This window comes from Cupressus sempervirens, chromosome 9, assembly GCF_028749045.1.
Source record: "Cupressus sempervirens isolate cs-2001-9-10 chromosome 9, ASM2874904v1, whole genome shotgun sequence".
In the NCBI taxonomy this organism is placed as follows: domain Eukaryota; kingdom Viridiplantae; phylum Streptophyta; class Pinopsida; order Cupressales; family Cupressaceae; genus Cupressus; species Cupressus sempervirens.
Window position 1 is genome coordinate 685410990 of NC_143126.1, and position 25925 is coordinate 685436914.

The 25925-nt window shown below is 38.8% G+C and overlaps 1 protein-coding gene across 1 annotated transcript in view; it reads left to right on the forward strand.

Moving 5' to 3' along the window:
• Window positions 1–25925, forward strand: part of LOC149540582 (uncharacterized) — a 101806-nt gene that overhangs the window by 62134 nt on the left and 13747 nt on the right. The window contains exon 5 of the mRNA XM_089801668.1: window positions 4605–4686. Coding sequence (XP_089657794.1) covers window positions 4605–4686 — 82 coding nt within the window. The remainder of the gene's footprint in view (window positions 1–4604; window positions 4687–25925) is intronic.

The following is a 25925-nucleotide window of genomic DNA, read 5'->3' on the forward strand; positions in this document are numbered from 1 at the left end:
CCGTCTTGCAAAAACAACTGAAGAAGCATCAAAATCGAAATCTGACAACACCAAAGTGATCCTGATAATGGAAGACGATGAATGAACCTAACTGAGTGACTTACTATAAATAGACGCTCCCTCCAAGATTCTTGGAGCTCAAACTGGAAGCTCGAAATAAAAACTAAGAGCATCACACAACTAACTCAACTGAGCTTATCGAAACCAACAATTTGACTTACTATAAATAGTAAGTCCCTCAAATGGAGCCAAAACACACCATAGGCTACTAAAAAGCCTAAAACCCCACAACTGAGACCCTCAAATCCCACTGTTAGCTCACGAGGGTCGCGATGGTGAACTGACCAAGCCAACTGCAGGAACTTGTTAAAAATGGGTACATTACACTGTCTCCCTTATAGTAGTATTTTATAGCTTCTTTGGCATTGTCCCTGGCCTCATAAAGATATGCCATTGGGGTTTGATCCCCGTCTACCACACGGAAGGCTCTAACCAAGGCCTCTGTCACCTACAATTGAAAATTAGAAAAAGATCATCATTATTCATTAGAGACCAAAGTTACAAATTAATAATGAAATGCTTGATTCTTGTATACAAAAAATTTATATGTTCAACGTTTGAAGTTTCCTAGTTAACTTCACAATTTATGTAGTAGCTTCTAAAAATTGGATGCCAAATATGTTATATGGAACACTCTCTCTATCTGGCTTCTTTCAATAAATTGAGTCTAGCCATGCTTGATTCACAAACATTTGCTTCAAAGAGGTTAAAGAAGTAATAACACTCTGCAACATTAAGAAAATTGTTGCAAACTTCGTGACTACATGTCTAACCAACTCCTTCTCATGGGTGTGTTCTCTCAGCAAGCAGAGAACCCAAAAGTGATTGTAGATATATTTTGTTATCTTTCTTGCATCCTCTACAACCGGTCTCACCCAATCCAATTTGCTTGTGTCCTCCAAAACAAGGTCAAGGATATTGGTTGTACAAGGACGCCAAATAAATGTGTTATGCCTCATATGCCATTGCATTGTTGGTCATGATTTGCACCACATTATTAACCCCTGCCTGCATTGCAATTCAAGTTTCAGCTACATTTACCTTGTCCAAGGCATCCAAGGATTTCATAAAAACACTTGATCCTTGCAAGAAACCAAAACATCGATGGTGGTATAGTTTCTTCCATTCGTCCATCCATCTGAAAGTATGGTGCAGCCAAATTGTTTCCATTGTGATTTTATGTCTTCAACCACATCTTTGGCCCTAGAAACATTTTTGAGCATTTTACAAGTACAAAGTAAAATTAAGTACACAATTTTGATAAGAAAAAATTACATTAAACAAAAATAAGTAAATTGTAAAATTGTTAAACTTTTAAAAATTAAAACAAGTGAACTAACATCCCATTCAAGTCTATAGGAGTAGTTGCCTTGTAGCTCTTTCTTGCCACAATAATTCTCGTCACAAAATTTAGGCAATAGGGACTTGTTGCAACATTGAAGGATATGTTGTTAAAATACCAAAAATTGGCACATTGAATGTTGACGATACAGATCGCTATTCCACCCAATACCCTCCAGTGATGACCATGCTCCATGTGTGTTCCTGTGCACAAAACAATTATCTATAGAGGATGTGTGTGACACAGATGATGGTGGTATACTAGAAGCAGTAAAAGTGGTGGCCAAGGGGATGGTAGATTTGTGGATTCGTGGGCCAAGAAGAGAGCCCACTATGCCCTCAAGTGCTTCTTCTTTAAGGGTAACTAAGATACTTGGTCACAATCCACATTATTTCATTATGATCATTGTTTTAGCAAAATCCAAACTAATAATGGTGATTAGAAAATAATTAATGAATCTTAAAAAGGAGACAATGTGAGATATTTTGCAAGTTAGAAATGGCTTCCTTGATGGCCAATTTTGCCCTTTCCCTTTGCAACTTTTTCTTTTCTTGGGCAATGAGCAAGGCATTCATCTCTCTCTTTATTTCAGCCATGGTGAATTGACATACCCTTGTATCATGCTTTGTGATCCCTCCAAAGTGATAATTCAAACGAGATATGCCTTCACGAACTAGTTTCACATTTTATGCATATCGCAATATTATATTCGGGTCCTTCAAAAGCATATTTCCATGCCTTGTCTTTAGCTCCTTTAGTGTGGGTGCCTACATATCGAGATGGACATGCGTCTACTGGGGCATTGGCAGACGCTGTAGCTGACCCAGTTGTAGAGGTATCCTTATTTGGCATTTTAATGACAAATCAATCTACACATTCAAATTGAAGGCACAAATGTAAAAATTTAATAAAGAAATATAGAAATGAGCTAAATTGGTTTAAAATTTTAAATAAGTTTAAATATAGCTGAAACTTGGAAGGAAAAAAGGAAGTAAGTGTTAGGTTGTGAAATTTTTAAGAAAATATGAGATTGATAAATAGGAGATAATTTCCGCAGCAAGTCAAATTGTGATATTGCTATCAGGATTTAACTATGTGATTTTGAGTCAAACTCATTGACCCATGTTTCATGAGTAGTGATTCAACATGAATCCATCTCTCATGAGAATAAATGGAACACTTAGCACTCATTGGATCTAGGTGATACTCACAGGGGTGAAGCACTGGGACCTCCCGGGAGGTCACCTATCCCAGTACTACTCCAGCCTGAGTGCGCTTAACTACGGAGTTTCCTCCATGGTTAAACCAAAGCTTGCAACCCCATTTGCAAAACCTTCACTAAACCCCATTTGCAAAACCTTCACTAAGTGTTGTGCCTTATGAACTATTCATTAGAAAGCCCCTTAAGCTCATCAATTGATAAGTAGGAGATAATTTCCGCAGTGAGTCAAATTGTCAAAATATGAGATTCTTGAGAAAACTATGATTTTTTTTGCAAAAGTTGCTAAAATTAGTGTTAGATCTTGTCCATTACATTCTAAAATGAGCTAGAGTACATTGGAAATGGTATCATACAATTTGTATAAACTTAGATGCAACTAATACAAGACAATGATAATTTTTTTTTTTTGACAACTTGTGAATCCGAATTTGCTTGAAAAATCTCTTTGAATCCATAGGAAATTACTCTAGAACGCTGCAAATGACCACCTTTCTTCTCCAAACCCTTTCTCTCTTCTCCACACCTGTTTTGGCAATAAAAAAACTTTATGTTTTGCCCTTTTCTGGGCCCTAGCTGTGTATAGCAGGCCGCAGGCAATGAGTTTCAAACTTATTGTGATAAAATGGAGATTTATTGCTGATAAGTTCTTAAAATATCTGTAATATTTTAAAAAGTTTTCTGCAATACGTTGTCGTGCGAAAATAACGTAACTTCTTGCTGAGTTAATTTTATTGCGATAAGTTGATTTTACTCAGATATATCTGCGATAATTTGATCTACGTGTTTACCAAAAACCCACCAGTACCTGCAAGAAGCCCTCTCAGAAAAGGCAAACACCCAAAGAAACATTTTTTCTCAAGCTAAAACTGATATAATTATACTGTGGCCTAATACCTCAAAATGCTGGAATGCCTTTAATTCCCATGCAAATCTGTAACTCACATTGGGCATGCAAGAGCTGAATTATGACCAATCCCCTATGGACTAGTATAATTCACTATTACCATGCATAATTTCACCTTAATTCATATCTCTATATGACAATGTATTAATGTGAATCAAACATTTTGCAGAAAAACTTCAAAAAAACTAAGATGTGATCAGCACTAAGATACACCCTTCCTAATTAAGCATGAATCCCATATAGAGTAGTGTAATTCATGATTACCATGCATTATTTGATGTTGATTGATCTCTCGTTGAGACAATGTTTTAAATTTAAGTGAAACATAGTCTGCTGGAAAACCTCTATCAAGACTAAAATGTGATCAATACTAAGGTATGCCATTTGTAATGAGCAGAGTGCTTTCAGAATTATAATGGGGATGACTTAGTTGCCTATCTGTGCTCTTGCAAAGTATTTGTTTGATGAATATCACATATCTAAGGCAGTGTTGAAAAACTTGAAACTGATTGCAGAGAAGTTTTATTTCAGACCTTGCACCTCGTCAACAAGGTGGTTAAAGCCTTAGTCAGGGCTTAGACCTTTTGTAAGAGCATTTTTCACTATGAAAAAACCTCTCACTGGTAACAGATTTATGGAAATTTGAGTTGTTGCTATCCCAATTCCTATTATTGCTGCCTCCCATTCTGCCTTAATATTAGTTTAAACTCTCTGTTAAAGAATAAAGATTCCCCCCTCAAGGAAGCTACCACTAGAATCTCTTAAGAGTCAATCCAGAACCTGCTTTGCTCAGTTTCTTTTCTACTTTTAGACATTTATATACTATAAAAATGTCTAATTATGCCTTATTTAACAGCACTTCTAATATCAATATGGATGATTGCAAACGGTCATATTGTGATGGTCATCAGTATTACAATTAAATCAGCTTGGTTGTAGGATTCAGTCAAATTTCAAAATATTCTCTGAAAATAAGGAATAGAATTATAAAACGAACAATTACCAATATTTTCTATGTACATTTTTCGAATTTTTCTGTTCTGTGAAAGACTAAAACAATATGTCTATATTTACAGGCTGGAGGAGAATCCTATGTTCTATGTTTTGTGGAGTTTGCTGATGAAAAATGTGCAGCAACTGCATTAAAAGCTTTACAAGGTAAATTGATCCTCTGTAGAATGATAATTGATATACTTTTCTTGATATTCTTATTGATTATAAGATTAATATCCCAGTATGATCATATAAGCTGTAAAGTGACACAGTGATGACGGGGGTATTATTAATTTATTACAGTTCCCTATCATGCAGCCGCCACAATACTATGGGACACAATTAATAAACTTAACAATCTATAACAAGAATATCTATGTCCACAACAAGCCTCAAACTCGTCTATTCATCAGCAATCAGAAATAAATATTTATAGTGATTATAGGCAACACGGGTCCCATTAACAATATTGGCATTTAGGCCCTTACAACTACTTGGGCCTTACAACCATCACAAGAAACCTCCTTTTGTTGATCCTTTCTTCCTGTGTTCTGCCACTTCTCTCCAATGGAAAACTTGTTCTCTCAATTGCCTTCCAAAGTCTTCACAGTCTCCATGCGTGTCTTTCTCAATTGGCCAAAAGACCTTTGCTGCATGTTCTTCCTTGAGTATTCCACCAGTCGGGTTGTTTTACTGTTACAAACGTAAATGGTTGCTTCTCATTTTTTCTCCCTTATCCACGTCATTGTTCAAATCACTCAGCTGTTTGTTTCATATTTTCCTTGACCCTTATTCTTTTTGATGGTTGTTTACCGTATAGGGTAAAAGGATACTTATCGCATGTAGTATAGCAAGATATAACACATAACTGATACTTTATTCATATACGCAATATGCACTCCAATGCTTATAGTATGATTATGATTACAGTGATGATGTTCCAAAGTCCCTTTCGGACGGTGTACATATACTTTCCCGAAGGGGTGACTCAACCGTCACGTGCCCTTTCAGATACAATTCTACCCGTTGGCTACAATACTTTTTACTAACAACACCAAAAAGCCACGAACTGCCTCAATGAAATCCAAACTCAGCCAAAAATATTGATTTTAGTCGCTACAGAGGCACCCAACAATTGGACTTCAAGATAACAAATACCCATATTAAGATTGAGGGCAGAATACCTAAATTGATGCATCTCAAAATTTTCTTCCTTTCAAAACATATAATGAATCCACCTCATAAAGATCCCATTTCACTGGAATATCATGTTTTGTTCAGCCATGTTCCTCTTTGAGGTATCGACAATGTCTTTTACTTGCAACTTTCCTGTTTTCATCTGTCTTTCCAACTCTGTGCATGCTTGCTGCAACCTCTCCTTTTCTTCCTCTGCATCAAGGTATTTTGCCTTCTTAGCTTGGTCACGTGTAATGGCTAGTATCTTCTCATCACATGCTTCTATACTTAGCAAATTTACCCCCTGCTCCGGGCATTTTGAATCATCATGGTCTCCTGGACCACACCATTTGCATAACAACTGCGACATCTCCTTCATGGTACAATCTCTGGCGAAGTGCCCCCAGAGGTTGCATGCACGACACTGTATCATTGGCCGTCCACTCGCGTCGTACTGTATCTGACTCTGGCCTCCATTGTTATTATTGTTATTATTATTACCACCCCTTCCACGCTGGTTATTGTTGCGATATCCTCCTGAGGTTGCATCGTTGTTCGTGTTTGTTCCGGTGGACACTTCTTGTGTCAGTAACACTTGCTGATGTCCTTTTGACTTCATATTAAACGGGCATTCCTTTATGGAATGTCTCGCAACCTAGCAGATATCACAGAATTATTTTTTCGGGCATGAGCCCTTTGTGTGGCCTTCCTCTTTACAGTCCGTACACCACAATTCTTCCTTCACCAAGTCAGGATTCTTTTTCAGATTTTTAAATTCTTTCATCATCTGTAGCATATCCTTTTGCAACGCTTGAACTTTCTTGCTTGATTCTTCATTGCTGCTGCTGCTACTTTCAGACGATGAATCATCTAACTCCAACAATTTGTGCTTCTTTTTCTTGCTTGTTTTCTATTCACTCTCTAGATCCATCGCCCGATTATACACATCTGCATACAATGTTGGAGGTACAATCTTCATTTTCTTCTTCAGAGCCGGCTGTAGGCCCCCAACAAACCATCGTTTTTTCAATCCGTCAGTTGGTGGGCTCTCCATCTTCCCACCAACTCTTTTAGCCTTCTAGCATAGACACAGATCGTTTCGTTCTTTCCCTGCTTTGTGTTGTATATTTCTGCTACAATTTCATTGTCGTCCCTTAGTAGTCGAAACTCGGCTATGAATTCCTTCCAGACTTTTGCTCATGTTGTCAGTTTCGGAGGATCCGTGTCTATAAACCAATCAATTGCTACGCCTCGTAGGGTTGTTGGAAACTGTCGGACCTAATCATCCTCATTCGTTACACCATTCGCTGTCCATATTGTTTCACACGTCTTGCAGTGTCTAATCGGATTTGCCGTCCCGCCACCATTAAACTTCGACACGTTCTCCTTTGGTCCTGCCATTACTACTTTCTTCTGATTTTGAGGTACTTGCTGTGTACCCGCGCTGTTCTGAGCACCCGCGCTATTTTGAGTACTTGAGCTGTTCTGAGTACTCGCGTTGTTCTGAGCACTTGCGTTGTTTTGCACAACCGCGCTGCTTCGGACAACCATCCTACTTCCAACAACTGGGTTACTTGGTGAGAAAAGATCTTCCTCAAGCGAAGTTGTTTGATTCTCTCCTTGTATCCATTTGTCGGGTGTATCGGGAACAAAGAGTTCACTCCACACTCGTGCTCCTTTGGCACTTCGAGCCGTGTGAGTTACTTCCCTTCCGTCCGGATTGTCTACCCTCGACGTATACAAGTTAAGGAACTCCTCCCTTGTCTCTTCCACCAAATTTAATCACTGTCGAGTCTCTTCTAGCAATTCCTTGGCACTCCTCGCTCTGTTAGGTGAATGCAGTCCCTCCGTCTATACTCCTTCACCCCCTCAGTGTTCGTCGGTAATCTGCTGAAGCTTCTGTCTATGCTCCGCCTGTTGTGTTAAAATTAAAACTTCCTGTGCTGTGCGTATTTCATCCTTATCTTTTATCTTATTCCTATCCGTGTTATTCGGCATTAATCTCTATCACACTTCCTTTGTTCCAGGTTCGACTGGCAACGACACTGCCCTTCGACCCCGACCTGTATTGCGACAGGGCGCGCACCTGGGGCTTTGCCCCAGGACCTCATAGGGGCGCTGCCCCTCGACCCCACTGGGGGCATTGCCCCCTAGACCCCCGGTCAGTTTAGTTGTCAATCGTGGAAAGTGTGACCAGTTGATGAGACCTGGAGCTGCTACAAGCATGGAGTGTCTATGTGCCAGAGGTGGAGAGAACACTAGAGCAATCCTTTTGAGAGGGATGCTACGCTTTGAGGCACTTGGGGTAGGTGTTGGTTGGACTTGAGGCTGTCTTGGTGGATGCATAGAGAGCTCGGGAGGAGCTGACCATCCAATTGGAGGTAGTAGAGCGACACTTGGCTCAGGTTCCTTGGCCCTTATTCTTTTTGATGGTTTTGTGTTTCGGTGAACTAGCAAGTTTGCAAACCTTTGACTTTTACGCTTTCCCCTTTTTGCTAACTTTTTCCTTTCTATTCCTTCTGCAAACTTCTGTTTACTGACCTTGATGATGCATATCTCAGCCAGCTCAAAATCCTCACGAAGCAGGTCGGTGTGAAACAACCTAAAACAGGCACATAAAAAACAAACTGGAAAAGAAAAATTGAACCTAAAATATTTTAGTTGATGCTGATTTCTTGTGCACTCAGATGCTTTGGCATCAGACACTCTGAGTAAGGAAATTTGCTAATTTGGGCTAACAAAATTGGGTTGAGTAGTAGAACTACTCTTCTAGGCTGTAAATTGGGATTAAGTAGTTGAACTACTCTTTTAGGTTGTAAACAACCTACAACAGACCCATATACTGCTTTATGTGCATCAGAAGTCTTCTTCGTTCACCTCTTCCATCATCTAATTTGGACATAGAGTGCCATCCTCCAGCAAGTTTGTGCTTTCTTCCTCTAATAGGTTGTGGCAACAATGCTTGCGATATATCTCCATTATGTTCTTGAATTTAGCAAATCTTTTCTGATATAATTTTAAAACAGATTATGTGTTCTATCTGTGATCAAACAATCTCTTTTCCTTCCAATTCTTGTTTTCAGTAGCATTTCACAGAACTAGAGTCTGAGCAATTTGCACAATTACTTTTTTATTGTAGTGTTTTCTCTGTTTTATTGTTGAGTATTTACTGAATACTCAATTTGCACACTTTTTTGTTTTTTCCAAGTAGTTTCAGTCCAAATCATATAACTTTAGTTAATATGTTTTCTATCCCATATGCAGGTCCAGATTTTAGTTCAAGGTTCTTCACACATCAGGATATTACTGCATGATTGGAATTTATGGTTGTTCTTATAATTTCTGACATAGGACTAAATTGGATTTCGATAATAGGCTTCATGGGGAGGGATATCATTTGGGATTCTAGATTTGATTTCAGTAATAGGGATTTTTTTGAGAGATTCTTCTGGAGTTCACTTGTCCATGGATTCATTTAGTTGGGCATTAAATGTTAGGGTGTAAACCAATAGCTGGGTAGGATGCACCACCTCATTTTGTCAGCTTGGGATGAATGGTCTGTTTCTACACATTCTTAACTAGAAATTTGATGCTGATTTAACATTTTTAAGAATGGTCAGAAACATTCAAGGTAGATTAGCAGACTCCCAATTGAAATTAAATCTAGTTTTTAAAGGCACAAAAGAGATATGGCCTGTTAAATATGAGCAGGGCCAGTCAGAAATATGTAGAGAGCTTCACCTGGTTTGAATTTGGCAGTTCCATTTTTGTGAACTTCAACAATTGTCTTGCAGAAAAAATCAATATGATGCTTAACACATTCAAGGAGTTTTAGATTAGGTTCTCTTATTGGCAAGTGTGAACATCTCTCAAGGTAATTTGGGTCAGGTTTGTGTTGGAGGCTAGTGTAGTATGTACACAAGCTGCTGTCCTATTTTCAGATTTTGTTGGGGGTCTGTCAGAATTCTAGTATATAGGAAGTGCCTTCCAGCTCTATGGAAGGGAATTTCTTGCTGCTAACTATCATCTTTAAAGTACTGTTATCTAATTTGACTATGATTTTGACATTGAGTCTTTTTTGAGTGACCAATGGCAAAAATTGTGTTCCTCCCCAAGGACTTACCCAGCCCCCCCGCCCCCAAACAATAACTTGATGTCCGACAATCTTTTTCAAAGATTTGAAGATGTTTTTGGGACTTCTCCCTGGTTTAGGTATATTGGTTCAGTCTCTAGACAGCCTGGGACTTGGTTCAATTCAGATTGGGTTTGGTGCTGCATTTGGTACCCTGTGGGTTTGGGCAGTGTGCCATCCACAGCTTGTGGATATGTCCCAAACTCGAGGAGAAATTTGGGCTTTACACATCAAATGGGCAATTTTATTTTTCATTTCAAAAAAAAAAAAAACTTGTTTTTCAAACTCTTAAATGGCCCCAGATCCTGAAATATGGCATAGAAAACATCCAAAAGGAAAAGAAAACTCATTTTTCATATTGTGTATGAAAAGCAAAAATATTTTCCTCCATTGCTGAACTTATCTTTTTGCTTTCATATGCATTTGTTGGAATTCATTTATTGTCAAGGACATCATGGAGAAAGATTTCCTATGACTTGTTTTATTTTGAAGTTTTTGGTTTATTTTCATTCTTCTGTTCTAGGTATTTATAACACTTGCTTGATCTTTTAAAATGAAACACCAATTAAATTTGAATTTTATATATTTTATTTTCAAAATTCATTTGTTTCAATTTTTTTCCTGTGTTTTTTAACTGAACTTGTTGTCTTTAGGTGTTACAATGACAATTGGTTCTAGCTTTGGAAGATGACCTGACTTCAAAGCAGGCCTAAACTTCCCCCTTGGAAATGTGTAGAAATTGTACAACTTCAAGGGGTTGAGGATTGTGTTTGGATTTGTGGTGAATATAAGTTTGATATTTGAACTCGTACAATCAAGTGAATGTCCATTTGTGCAAGATCCTTGCATAGGGCATCAAATTTAGCCCGGGCGAAGATGCCAATGGCATTCAAAAAGCACAAGGCATGAAATATATTAAAGAGCAAGAAAAAGCTGATCAGGTAGCAGGCTATAAATCAAATCATCATGTGTTAATGAAAGGATCTTGAGGGATGAGAAACCCTCAACTGCCTTCCCATTTTCAACCTATAGAGAGCCATTCATTTTTGGCCACACTTGAAGAACAACCTGTGGCCTCTACATATTGGAGGTTGAAGGTGTAGTCGGAATAAAGTAACTATTATGTTAGTACATGTTAAAGCTAGTCGGGTTGGGTAGTTAGGTGGTAAGGAAATGCGTCGGTTGGTTTCCAACTAATTGACCCTTCAATAAATGTCTAGAACATTGGTATTGTACTCATGTTGGTTTTTGGTATTAAAAAGAAATCATTTCCTTGCCTACTGGTATTATGATATGAACGGTATGTTCTAAGTTTCACTTAATATGTATCAATTGGATTATTTTGTATATCTGTGAGAAAGTGTGTGATATTCCTATCTACATTTTTGGCGCCGTTGCCTAAGTCCAAACTTGGAGGTCGGTAGGATGGAGTAATGGGAAGGCCCTGTACCGCTCATCCAAGTAACAAATAGTGACGGGGAAGAGGAGGAAATAACCAAGGAAGATCAGTTGACACATGCTCTGGTAACAGCTTGGGAAGTTGTGGTTGATCAGTATGTACAAAGGGAAGCCTGTGAGAGAACGGTCCCTGAAGGTACAGTATGCGACGAACTTTCGGTGCCACCAGTAGTGTATGATCTCTTGGGAGAGATCCCTTGCTTGTTAGCATGAATTTTTTTACGAGTGGAAGACGAAAGAGTTGAGACACAAAGAGAAAGGAGGAGACAACAAGTACTACAACAACTTGCAGAAAGGAGAACGAGGAAGTGCGAGGAACGTGAAGATTCCAAAAAGGGAAACAAACGTTAAAATGGTTCATGCCCTTGATTCCAAATATATATCCCAAGCGGGCACAGGGAGAAGAAATTGAGGAAGAAGTCGCCTTGAGGATACTACGTCTCCAGTAGCAGGAGGAAAGACGTTGTAATTGGAAAGGAGGACAAGGGGATTTGAAGAGAATCAAAGAAGGGTTTATGGAGCATACAATTGAGGGCATAGCAAATTTGGTCATAAAAACCCAGAGACACCAACAAGGAAGTTGGGATATAAAAACCTAGAGACACTGGCAGGAGGAGACTTCCGATAGGAGCAAAGCCAAGAAGAAGAGGATACTTTCAGTAGTTCCTCCACGAGAACGAACTTCCAACTGGGAGGGAGTGTTCCATTGGGAGGGAGTATTCCATTGGGAGGAAGTGTTCCATTAGGAAGTGTACCATCCGAAAGTGTTCCATTCGGAGGCGTTCCATCAGGAAGTGTGTTCGGAAGTGTTCCATTGGGAGGTGTTCCATCAGGAAGTGTTCCATCGCGAGGTGTTCCATTAGGAGGTGTTCACATAATAGCAATCGACAAACAAAAATCACCAAGGTTCACAAGGGACGGCTCAGAGGACCCTGCTCACCATTGTAAAACATGTATAACAATATGGCAGGCGAATGGACAAAATGACGCGACAGAATGGCTAAAAGCCTTTTCGGCCACATTAAGGGGCATTGCCATTAATTGGTATACAGATTTAGAAGCAGGAAAGAAAAACACATGGAATAACATCCGTACAACCTTTGAGGAAGAATTCAGACTCCTGAGAGATGACAATGAAATAGTAACCAAAATCTATAACACAAGACAAGGGAAGAGTGAATCTGTCAAGGCCTATAGCAGAAGAATGAAAGAGCTGATAAGAAAACTAGATAACAAGCCGATAGATGGACTAAAGAAATGATGGTTCATCAAAGGATTAACACCATCTCTCAGGAGAAAGATGAAAATAGTTCCACCGTCTACCTTTGCAGATGCATGTAGCCGTGCCATGGACATAGAGAGCGAGAGTAAAACTTCCAAAGCAAGAAGGCATGGAAGTTCAAGTGAAAGCTTGGAGGAGAGCGAAAAAGAATCTAAAACCATTCAAGACCTGAGAAAAGACCTGAGGCGTTTGATGAAGGAAGTGGCAGGGAGCAAGGAAGAAAAGAAAGAAGGGAGAGAACTTTGGTGTACTAAGTGTGAAAAAGAAGGCCATACTAAGGGAGCATGCCCGAAGAAAGCATTTTGTGACATCTATCAGGTACTGGGGCATGAAATTAAAGATTGCCCCTATAATTTGAAAACAAGGATCGTTCAAGTATTCTTGACCTAAGGGGGACAATCCACACCTTCTTCGACTCTGCCAAAGAACACAAATATAGAAGCCTCCCTAGGGGGATACAGAAACAATAGGAGAGGAAGTAACAATAATAGCAATAACAACACACCGCGGCGGCCATTCCAGTATGATTGCAAGGGGAGGCCGATGATTCAATGTAGATGTAATGAATGGTAACACTTTGCACGAGATTGTCAAAGCGGAGGAGGACAAAATGGAGGGATGCTCTGCAAATGGTGTGGGCCAGGCAACCATGAGGATGCAAATTGCTCGAGACAAAAGGGAGTAAATATGCTAGACATTGATGATCCAAAAGGTAAGACTCTTGCAGTCACCAAGACGCAGGCCAAAAAATTAACCTATTCGGATGCTACTATAGAAACTGAAAGATTTCAAGAAACAAAGAAACACATTCAAGATAGCATGAGCGAGGAAGGAAAGGTAAAACCGGAGAAGCCTACTGCGAATAGAGGTGTAATGAATATTGTGCGGCAAGTCCTGGAAACTACTATCCTAGTGAAAATAGGTGATCTATTAGAAACACTATCCCAACTGCAGGTAGTGCTAACACGGGGGGTAAACCCGAAAGGGGTAAACCCAAAGAAAGAAAAGGAGGGAGAAGTACGCACAGAGGACAATACATTATTCACTATAAGGATGGGGAGAATACTTGCGGTAGTAGAGATGGAGATACTAGGGTGTAAACTCTCAAATACTATTGTGGATGGAGGTTCCAGTGTAAATGTCTTATTAGAAGAAACATGGAAGGAAATAGGGAAACTTACACTTTGGCCTCCGACATTTCAACTAGTGGGAGCAGACCAACATGGAATCAAGAGTATAGGGATGCTGATGGGACAAAAATTCATAGTTGGTACGCAACAATTCCTTATTGATTTTGTGGTTATCACTCTAGAGAAGAAAGGATATGATGCCCTATTAGGGAGGGGATGGCTGGTTGCAGCAAAAGCTACCCATAATTGGAAGCGAAACACTCTATCTATTGAGTCGGAAGGAAGAAAGTACATCATAGACCTCAAGAACCAGCCAATAAGTCAGGACTTGGCTTCAGACTCCAAATAAGAAGACTATGGAGGGATGGAACTAGATGAGGAAGGAGTACTGAGATTAGGGGAATGCTCAAAAGATGACACAAGTTCCCTTAATGGATTATTTCATTGGCAGATGGGAGACTATGAAGTTTTCCATGCCGAATTTAATATGCTAGAGGTACAAGAATTTGAGTCGGAGGAACAATACCCAGAAGGGCACACAGAGTATAAGGAAGGGATGGCAACCCTCAAGAAGACACCTGCACACATTTTTGAATAGAAGGTGGAATACGAAGAGACCAAGCTCCAGGCATTGAACCTTGGTGAAGGAGATCAACCCAAGGAAATATGGATAGGAGATGATTGGGACCTAGTATTGAAAGCGGCAACCCTTAGAATCTTCTTGGAGTATAAGGATGTTTTTGCTTGGACGTACAAAGACTTGAAGGGAGTACCTTCGGAACTGTGTACATCGGATCCCATTGGTACCCAGAGCAAGACTAGTACGGAAAAGACCTTATAGAATGAATAAAAACTATGCAGAAAGGTTCGAGGAAGAAATCACAAAGATGTTAGAAGCAGGGATAATATTCAAAGTACAAATGAGTGAATGGGTATCTCCTATAGTCATATCACTCAAGAAGGATGGCGCCCAAATTTGGATGTGTCGATTTCAAATGTTTGAACACGGTAACAATAAAAGACCCATTTCCCATTCTGTTTATGACTAGCATTTTGGAGGAGGTAGCCGGTCATGAGATGTATTCCTTCATGGACGAATTTTCAGGATATAATCAGATTAGCATTGCGGAAGAAGATAAGCTAAAAACTACGTTTGTTGTTGAAGAGGGGGTCTATGCCTATAATAGGATGCCCTTCGGTCTATGCAATGCACCAACCACGTTCCAGAGGATAATACTACATATCTTTTATGGAATGTCTGTGGGAAATTTCAAAGCATTCTTAGGTGACTGGTCGATTTACAATGGGTAGGAGCAACACCTCAAAATTCTGGGAGAATGCATGGAGGAATGTCGAAGAGCAAGATTAGCTCTCAATCCAAAAAAATGCAGGTTCATGGTTCCACATGGGAGACTGTTGGGCCATATTGTGTGCAAAGAAGAATTGAAGACAGATTCCAATAAGATCAAGGTGATTTTGGAAATGGAAGCGTCGTCCAATGTAACAGGTATCAAGTCATTTTTGGGTCATGTAGGATACTACAGAAGATTTATAAAAGGATTTGCCGAAGTATCAATGCCATTAGAAAGATTAACAAGGAAAAGTGAGTGGTTTGGGTGGAAGGAAGAGCAAGAAGAGGCCTTTGAAGAACTGAAGAAAAGATTAGTCGGGGCCTCTATTCTCATATATCCCAACTGGGACAAAGGATTCCGTGTCCATGTGGACGCCTCCAATTATGCAATAGGTGCCACTCTGGCACAAACAGGGAAGGAAAGGTTGGATCATCATGTATATTTTGCAAGCAGGATCCTATCTAAAGCAGAGCATAACTACAGTACCACGGAGAGGGAAGCATTAGGTATGGTGTATGCAGTGTAGAAATTCAAACATTACTTACTAGCTACACCCTTTACATTTTTCGTTGACCACCAAGCACTAATGTATTTAGTGAATAAACCGGTGATTCAACGGAGATTAAGTAGATGGCTAATTCTATTGCAAGAATTTACATTTAAAATTATAGTGAGGCCGGGAAAATCTCATGTGATTGCTGACCAGTTGTCAAGGATCAAGTTAGGGGAAGCTTCGGGTAGTGGGGTGTGTGAGGGTTTTCTAGATGCACACCTATTTTAGATTGCAGTGTTACCTCAATGGTACGAAAAAATTGGACACTACTTATCAACAACCTTTCCGAAGGAAATACCTGCATCAAAAAGGAGAAAAATTGCCTTAAAAAGTAGCACATTCCAGCCAATTGAAGGGTTATTATATAAAATGGGACCGGACGAAATATTGAGATGTGTAATGGAGGAAGAAATTCTAGGGGTCTTGAGTGAGGCCCATGAAGGACTGGCGGGAGGTCACATAGGACTAGATGCTATGGTGAGGAAGGTACTTTTGGGAGGACTATGGTGGCCGACATTGTTCGCAGATGCGAGGGAATAGGTATTGAGTTGTGACACTTGTCAAAGAGCAGGAAGGCCACTCAAAAGAGACTTCATGCCATTATTTCCATCCAAACCACAAGAATTATTTGAGCAGTGGGGGCTAGATTTTGTAGGACTCTTACCGGTAAGCAAAAGTCAGTGTAAGTACATAGTGGTGGCAACAGAGTACTTAATGAAATGGGCTGAAGTACGGGCTCTTCCAGACAACACGACTCTCAGTACGGCTAGATTTTTGTATGAACAAATAGTCACCAGATTCGGGATCCCACTCTAGCTAACAAGTGATCGAGGAGTACATTTCGTCAATCATACCATCAGAAGGATGACAAGTCAGTATAAAATTTTTCATTCTTTCTCCAGTCCTTATTATCCAAGAGCAAATGGCCAAGCAAAGGCCACGAACAAAGTAATAGTGGCAATCCGATATAAAATTTGTGGAGTAGAAGGGGAGGATTGGGAAGAACGAATCCCGGCTATGGTCTGGGCATACAGGACTGCGTATAAGGCCATTACTGGACATACTCCCTTTTCCCTTATGTACGGACAAGAGGCTGTGGTACCAAGCCTACAGGTGGCAGTCGAAAACAAATTGGGGGATGAGGAGAGCCCCAAGGAACGATTATGTTCTTTACTCAAACTGGATGAAAAGAGGACATTTTCTCAATGGAGTACAAATATGGCCTAGCAAAGACAATTTTTTTGGCATGAGAAGCATTTAAAGATGGATTTTAAACAAGGACAATTGGTACTGAGATATAATGGGAAAAATGAAATAAAGCCAGGAAAACTTAAAGTCCGATAGCTAGGACCATTTAAAATATTAGCAATAAAGGAGAATGGAGCAATAAAGTTATCTACTTTGGAGAACAAACTTATCAGAGACCTAGTAAATGGGTCTAAGTTAAAAGTGACGAGAGACGGAATAAAGTGGCAAGTAGCTATTTTATAAATATAAAAGAGGAAAAAGGACGAAAAGCAAAAAGAGAAAAAATCGAACCAAGTCCTTATAAAGAGATGGAGTCAAAACATTACTTGGAGAAACAGAGAAGGAAATGACAAATAGGAAATTGCAGAGAGTGACAGAGAGGAAATTGCAGAGATAGCCGTACAGATGGCTGGACCTAAGGGGAGAGAGGTCGTACGAACAACCATACGAGAAGGAAGGATAACCAAGAAAGCCGTACGACAGCAGGGTAGAGTACGACATCATCAAATCAATTTCGTACAAGAACAAGATAGAGTACGACATCCCCAAATCAAAAGAAGGCAGCAATATGGATTCATCCTCTTTGGACTCACAGGAGGTGGAGATCCGCTTAAGTCATCTATAGGGGACTCCACAGGTGGTGACATTTTTACCACCTACAGAGGGGCCACTTCCAACAGGGGTAGCATAACCTCCTAAAGTTTACCAGAAACCGCCTAGTGATCTTGACAAAATTTTGAGGCAATAGATACTTCCAATCCAAATCAAGCAGGAGTCAAGGAAGGAACAGGTGGCCGATAACAAATTTCGACATGGGGGGCTTCCAGAATATCAGTTTTGAAGATGGCACCACTTATCTTTTCAGAACAGTCATCCTGTACTAAAGTCATCAATTTGAGGTGCCAAACAAAGTGTGCCCATAAAGTGAGGTTACAAACACCTCTTGGACTGAAAATAGTCCATCCGGTTGCTCTTGTAGTACAACCAGTCGGAGGAGAGGAGAAAATTGGGAAAATGCATACCTAGGGTAGCATGACGACAGTAGCTGGTATGGATGTGGTCGAAACAGATACTGTCCTGGAGGAAGTGGATAGGTTACTTGAGGAAGAAGGCATGGTATCTTCACCCATAGAGACAGCTGCTGAGGAATAGGTAGAGATACAAAGTGAGCACGGGGAACCACCAGACACAACCTCTTTTGCAGCCAAGGCTGAACTGTTCCTTACTAAGCTTCAAGCCATGGAGCATTCTACTAGGAAGATTGTGGAGCAAGCCATGGCTTAGAATCTAGATACCATCATTACTGCAGCAGAGGCATTGGCCACCTTTATGCAGACTGACTGCCACACAAATTGGGGGCTACTAGAATAGGGTGGCTATTAAGAGGAGAACATGGCTAACACATGGACAGGGAGCTCTATCATTTCCATGGGATAGGAACAATCGCCTCTCCTAGAGGCGTTGATAGCAATGGAGGTTGCCTTTCGGGGAACCTTTTTGAAACTTCAAAAGGAGAAAAACCTATCTAAAGTCTGGGGCCTAGAAAGAAAGTCTTCAACAGCAGTGGGCAGCGGAGAAAGTTGCTATGCAGAAGCCTGGATCAAAGAAAAAGCTGACTTGGAGAACAAGGTCGCCGTGGCAGAAGCTAAAAAGATGGACGCGCTACGGGTATTGCAAGGCATTCGGACAAAGCAGAAGATAGCTGAGTGAGACCTGCAACGACTGAGGGGAACTCCGAGCACAAGGATGTCCTCCTATTCTTCCTCTTGAAGTCAAAGTTTTTTTTGTTAGTTTTATGTTCTATAGTCGTTTGGAAGAAGACTTCTTTTTTTGGGGGGATAGATGTAGTCAGAATAAAGTAACTATTATGTTAGTACTTGTTAAAGCTAGTCGGGTTGGGTAGTTAGGTGGTAAGGAAATGCATCGGTTGGTTTCCAACTAATCGACCCTTCTATAAATGTTTGGAACATTGGTATTGTACTCATGTTGGTTTTTGGTATTAATAAAGAACTCATTTCCTTGCCTACTGGTATTATGGTATGAATGGTATGTTCTAAGTTTCACTTCATATGTATCAATTGGATTATTCTGTATATCTTTGAGAAAGTGTGTGATATTCCAATCTACAGAAGGGATCATTCAAATGGTATTTCATAACAAGTCTGGAGAGGTTGCTGATCAACACATAGTGAGGTGTGTCTGTGTTAATGTATCGGCATTCAATGTTTTGCTTGCTCACCTTATTGGTAACAAAATGTAGGAGCAATAAATGAGGCTTTAAGGTACAAGGGCCAGGGTAGAAGATTGCTTGGAGCCCATAAAGGGATTCTTGGTTTTAATTAGGGGTATCTATTGTTTCTAATCGGTAGAAAGATGCAAAAGAACAATTATTGATCTATTATTATTGTAGTTGAAGGATGGTGCATTTATTGCTAACATTATTTGTTGAGTCATTGAGACAGTGCCAAAAATTGAAGAGTGGTTGGGTTCTTGGTAGAGCACTATTAGCACATCTTTTGGACACTGTGTGTGCTGTCCACTCCCTTAGTCTAATGCTACAAAAAGGGCACCAAAATTGATTGGATAAAAAAAGTGTATGTTGAGGCTAAAGAGATCCAAATGTGCGACATCGACCATATTTCACAAGACATATAAAGAAGATTTTGAAAATTGGAATCATATTTTGTTTAGTTATGATCAAACTAATTTTTTTATTTTCATTTTCAAATTGGTTGTCGAGATCCAATTTGCTTCAAAGACAATTGTGTTCAGATGACTTGTGAAGGTTCGTGAAGCACTTTTTTGTAATGCCCCCTACTAAAAGTGGAATATTTCCTAATAATTGACACACCATTATAAATGATTATGCCAAAATCAGATCATTAAAACTAGAACATTTATTGTTCCTAATATAATCTATAAGCTTCAATCCTTCCTTCCTTATCATCAACCCTAACTGAGAATGGGGAATTACTTGTTAGGGTGGTAGGAAACCCTCTCCACAAATAGGCCCACGGGTTTGAGGAATGGTAGTCCAAATCACCTCTTAGGGCTCGCCTATTTTAGGTTGGAATTACTATCGCCTTTCCCTAACAAAACCAACCCATCCTCATGAGCGACAATAGAGAATGATTAAGGATTAGGCTACAAATATCTAATTTCCTCATCTATCTGTCTATCTATCTATATGAAATTGATATTTAACTCTCATTTTTCTATCAAAAGATATAAATGTGACAGTATGTAATTGGACCATATATTGGCCCCTTAATAGAATTCAGACATAGCATTTTGTAGATCAGTACTTAATTCAGAGATAAGTTGCAGCATACCAATTTTCTGTCTCACGATGCTTGCCAGCAATATAATCTGATTTATTTCCTTTCTGATCTCCTTTTTTTGATGAGTGCCAATTATAAATAATAATTCTGGTTCTTTGATGCTTTGTGGAATTGCTTTGTGTGGTTGTCAATATGTCTCCCTTGTTGGTGGATGGTTGTGACTTATTTTCAAATTGGTGACCATTGGAAAGAGAACCGTCTCTTGGCAAATCACATGTCCTTTCTTGACTAGATGGCTTCCTCAGATTATGGTATTTTATTCTAACTAATTGCCAATCTTATATTAAAGGAGATTGCATATCTCTAAGGGGAAATGAACAATCCATTCAATCAATTGGGTCTGCAACATTCCTGGCATTGGAGATTAGTGATTATAACATGTTTCAGAATCAATGAAATGGTGAAGTCTTATGTTTCAGGTAACCTCGTCAAACATGGAAGCAACCTCGAAGTGTTGGAGTTCCGCATGTGAGTCTGAATCTCTGGAGAAGGTCGGTTTCCTTTCCAATCTGAATGCAATGTTGAACCAACCCAACACTCAGAACTACTTTTAGCCTATTCTAACAGCTTGCAGAGAAAAGGGGAAGAAAGAATGCAAGAGTGTAAAAGGGAAGTTGATACATCATATTGAAACTTTGATCTCCTTCTGTGCATGACTGCACAAGACCTCAATGAAACTACCCACAATACACAATTTCTCGAGTTTATCAGTTCCTGGAACAATATGAAAGTTAGAGCTCAATAAATCTTTGATAGGAATCTAAACATTCACAAACAAAGATATATCCAACATGACAACACAATCATACAAATCGGGAACAAATGAAACACATCCAAATAAGAAGACAAGTAAATTTGTGCAAGGTATTTGGACTTAGAAACATGTAGACGGTAATTTTGTTTAAGTAAGGCAAGGCAACTTGTAGTTGGAGAAAAACACATCTTTGTAAGAGAAACAAGAAGATCCCAAAAATATGGACAAAATTGCCTTCATATAGCAAGCATAATTGAAGTTTTTCAATGGCTTTCAATTTTGAACTAACTGAGGCAAAGATTACAGAACAACAGATAATGAATCAGATTGGAAAACAATCTCTTGGTATTCATCTGATCCATGAAGTGACCAAAGATAGGCCCAAAAATGCAGTTCGACATTATATTTCTTGTGCTTGGAACGTCAGCCACGGGTAAAAAAATCCCATCAAGCACAAAAACATATGATGTTATCTATATTGCCCCATACAAGTTTTCTCAATCATCCTGTGGAAAAACTAATTTTTTTGCCAATGACCATGTTCCCCGATGACTCTCCACACACCTGCACATGATTACTTTTTAGGCGAAAGCACCGCGGGGATGCTTGGTACAAAACACAATGTTTTCGCTTTGACAATGTTCCCCGCATGCTTGCATATAAACTTATTTTTTATGAATCTTCTGTGGGGACCTGTGGTGCCAAAAACACACAATGTTTTCCACCAGCCTTGTCAAAACCCGTGTAGAAAACACAATGCTGCCATCAATGTAGAAAACATACTAAATTTAGCCCATGGAAGCTCTCTCAGATCGAATATATGTTAATGGCCTAATGGTGGCAAAAATAGCCAACAACTTCTTCTCCTTTCCACATGGCGTCTTTCTTAGGTAGACCCTTCTATTTGATCAAGAATTGAGGAATAATTCAATTCTTCAATTGTTTTCCCCTCATGTTCAGAATTGCTTCCGATTCAAAGATTAGCTTACCCTTGTCATTAAATGGTGGTAACATTGCATATGGAGTAATTTGTTGTGCAAGGACTTTTTAAAGTTGAGATATGTGAAAAACATTGTCAAATCTATTGTTCTTAGGCAATTCCAATTTATAAGCTACCTTCCCTATCTTTATTAGAACCTTTTATGGCCCATAAGAGCTGGGGCCTTAGCTTTTTCACTCCACTAGTCTTAATTGAAAACTGCTTATATGGTTGTAGCCTTAAGAAGACCGAATCTCCAACTTCAAATGTTCTTTCAGTGCAAATTTTGCATGGCATAAATTTTTTGTTGGTCTTGAGCATGGTGAAGATTGTCCTTGAGAGTGTTCATGATATCTACACCGTGTTCTAAAAATTCTTGGCTATCAGTACTTGGCTTTCTTGAGGAGCCAAACTTTCAAAAGATGGTGCCTCGTAGCTGTATAAGGCCTTAAATGGACTCATCCCAATTGACATGTGGTGAGCATTATTGTAGCAATATTCGCTAAGGTGCAACCGTTTTATCCATGTGTTCTGTTGACCAATGACATAATTCCTAAAGTATTTGTTGATCCACTTATTCACGATTTTTGTTCGACTATTGGTTTGGAGTTGATAACCTGTACTTGGCATTAGTTAAGTTCCTGCTAGTAGGAGGAGCTCTTGCCATAATAGACTAAGAAATCAACCATAATACTTCTTTGGAATACTTCTTGGTAATCCTTGTAATTTGAACATTTCTGTGAAGAAGACTTTAGCTACCCGAGGCACCTTGTACTGTATAGATATGGCCATGAAATGAGCATACTTGGTTAGTCAATTCACTACTAGATATATACAATGTTTTCCTTGAACTTTAGGAAGCCTTGTTATGAAATCCATAGAGGTACTATTCCATATTTGATTCGGTATAGGGAGGGGTTGAAGGAGGCCGATTGGATGTGTTTGCATTATTTTTTCCCTCTGACATGTCATACACTCTTAGACATATTTGAGCATTCTTCTTAAGTCCCTTCCACAAATAATTTTCCTTTGTTATAAGTTTTGAAATAACTTTGGTAGGAGATTATCATGGTATTGTTTGATGAGTTTTGGCTTCATTTTTGACCCCTATCCAAGATATATCCTATCTTTATAGAGGATAAGTTCATCTATTATTTTATATTCTTCATTTTGTATGTTTCCTTAAAGGATAATTTGCATGTGGATCTTTGGCATACTTAGCATTAAGGGAGTTCTTCTAATCCATTTTAATATCCATTATGGTGCACAAATAGGGTTTGCAAGACAATGCGTTTGCTACAATATTATTTTTCTTCTCCACATTCTGTGTCAAAGTTATAAACTTATATTTTAATCACCCATTCTTTTTGGTGGTCTACTAGATCTTTTGCCTTAGGAAAAATTGCAAACTTTTGTCGTCTTATTTAACCACAATATTCCATAAACCAATTATTGCCTAAATTTGGCTAACATGCATAATGGCTAACATTTCTTTATCATATATAGAGTAATGTAATTCAGTTGTAGTGAGTTTGTGACATTCAAAAGCATTTGGATATTTATTTTGCAAGAGAATTGCTCCAATGCCCTCTCTAGAGGCATCATATTTGAACTCAAATGGTACTACTAAATCGGGGATCGCTAGAATGGGACAAGAACTCATCATCTCTTGTAGCTACTTATTCCAGTCAAAATTGCTTTTCTTTTGTTAGGTCTTTGAGGGGGGCTGCACTTTTTGAGAATCCCTTTACAAATCTTCTGTAATAGCTGCATAAGCCTATAAATCCCCTTAAATGAGTTAGGGTTCTAGGTCCCGGTCATTCTTTAATAGCCTGATTTTCTCTTCATCTGGGCTGATTTTATGACTATGATAGAGAATCTCCCCCAATCCAAACTCGTACTTAGAAGCTTTAGCATATAATGCTTCTTGCTGAAGAATTCTTAAGACTTCATCAATATGCTTAAGGTGATCCTCTCATTGTTTGATATAAATTAAGATATCATCAAAGAATATTAATAGGAATTTCCTCAATTGTTTTCTGAAAGTATGATTCTTGCATTAATGAAAAGTGGTCAAAGCATTTGTTAATCCATAGGAAGGACCAAGAATTCCAAATGTCCATAACGACATCTGAAAGCTGTTTTTTGGAATGCATTCTTCTCTTGTTCTGATTTGGTGATAATCTGACTGCAAGTTAATCTTGGAGAAATATCTGGCCCCATGTTCATCAACTCTGGGGATAGGGTAATGGTTCTTCATAGTTTTCTTGCTCAAAGCTTGGCAATGTACACTTATTCTCATTGTGCCATCCTTCTTTTTAACAAGCACTACCAAGGATGCAAAATGACTTGAATTTGGTTGGCTGTGGCCCATCTCTAAGATTTCATTAGTAGTTTTCTCTCTCATCTTTGAACTTTTGTGGATGCCTATTAGGAGTAGCGATTATCAGTCTTTCTTTTCTTTCTAATTCTCTGTGTTCAAATCCTCTATTGGGAGGTAAACCTAATGGAATATTGTCAAACACCTTTTTTATGCTTCCATATGATGGGGTTGCATATCAATGTGTATAGATGAGTTTTATGAAGTAGACTTGTCCAAGATCATACATTGGGCAGCCCATTCACCTTGTCCTTGTTTAAGAAGCCTTTCCATTGTTTTGCAAGAGATTACGGGACCCATCGAGCAACCCTTTCATGCTAACTTCTTGCCCATGTTAAAAATGGATTGTCAAGTTAGGGAGGCTAGACATGAAGCATCACATGGAGTATCTCCAAGGGTGCACATTGGCATCTAATGGGATCACATAAATGTCCATTATTGTGTATTGGACTATTGCTCCTATAGGCACAGCTGTAGTGTCCCTTCTTTGCATCTGATCATCATCAGAGAGATGGTCCATTAGCTTATTTTTGAGTCTCGATAGGTTGAGTGGTGTTTAGACTTTGTGTCCTGGTTGAGTTTGTGCAGGAGTTTTCTAAGTTGTTTGATAGAGGTTTATGTTTTTAGCTGGAAGCTGTTTTGAGTACTTAGAGATAGTCAGTCATTGGGTTCTTCAGCAGTATGGAGCTTTGATTTATGTTTTTGGCAAGATTAAAGGTTTTGAAGAAATAGTCGACTAATTGTCCTTTTTAATCTTTTAAAATATTGCTTTTAATCTTCTCAATAAAAGCACCCCGTGTCTGAAGGCTAACATGCCTTGGAAAATGGACGCATAAGGGAAAATGCAAATATTTTTAAAAAGTATGCATTTTGTAAGGGCAAGGAGAATGGATGACTAGAAGAGGTAGATTTAAGAGATTATTTAAAAAGAAAAAAAAAACTCAAAAGGTGGCATGAGTTGGAGGAATAGGGATTTTGAAACTCTTGTTGTCCTTATCCTTTCTTTCATTCTTTAAAAGGACACCCTTGGCTCTCATTTCATTATCTTGTGTTTGTCAATGTAACGAAGTGCTGCTAGAGTGATTCCAAGAAGAACAATCTGTGGGTTTGAGGAAAAAAACCGAAGTTACCGATTTTGGTTCTAATGATGATGCAGGTGCGGGGTGCCGATGCATGAATTTTTTTTTTGGGGATTTTGGATGCGTTTGGGTGCGTCCGTACATAAGTATATATATATATATATATATATATATATATATATATATTAAAAAAAAAAAAAAAAAAAAAAAATATAACTATATATATATATTAATACACATATTTATGTAAAGTTAACTATAATTTATGACAATGTATGCAAAGAAATACAAGAAATATCAAATATACAAAAATAAACCATTCATTGGATCATTATCATAATCAAATTGAAATAACAGTAATCAAAACATCAAGATTCCAATGCAATTTGAATTACAAAATCAAAAAATAGTTCATGGTTCAATGTTGATCAATCAAGAGTCAAGGCTCAAGATTCACAAATCACATTCAATCATTCAGAATCAAAAGGATTCTCAAAAAAATCCACATTCTCATCATCTCCTCTTGCTGCAACACTTGCA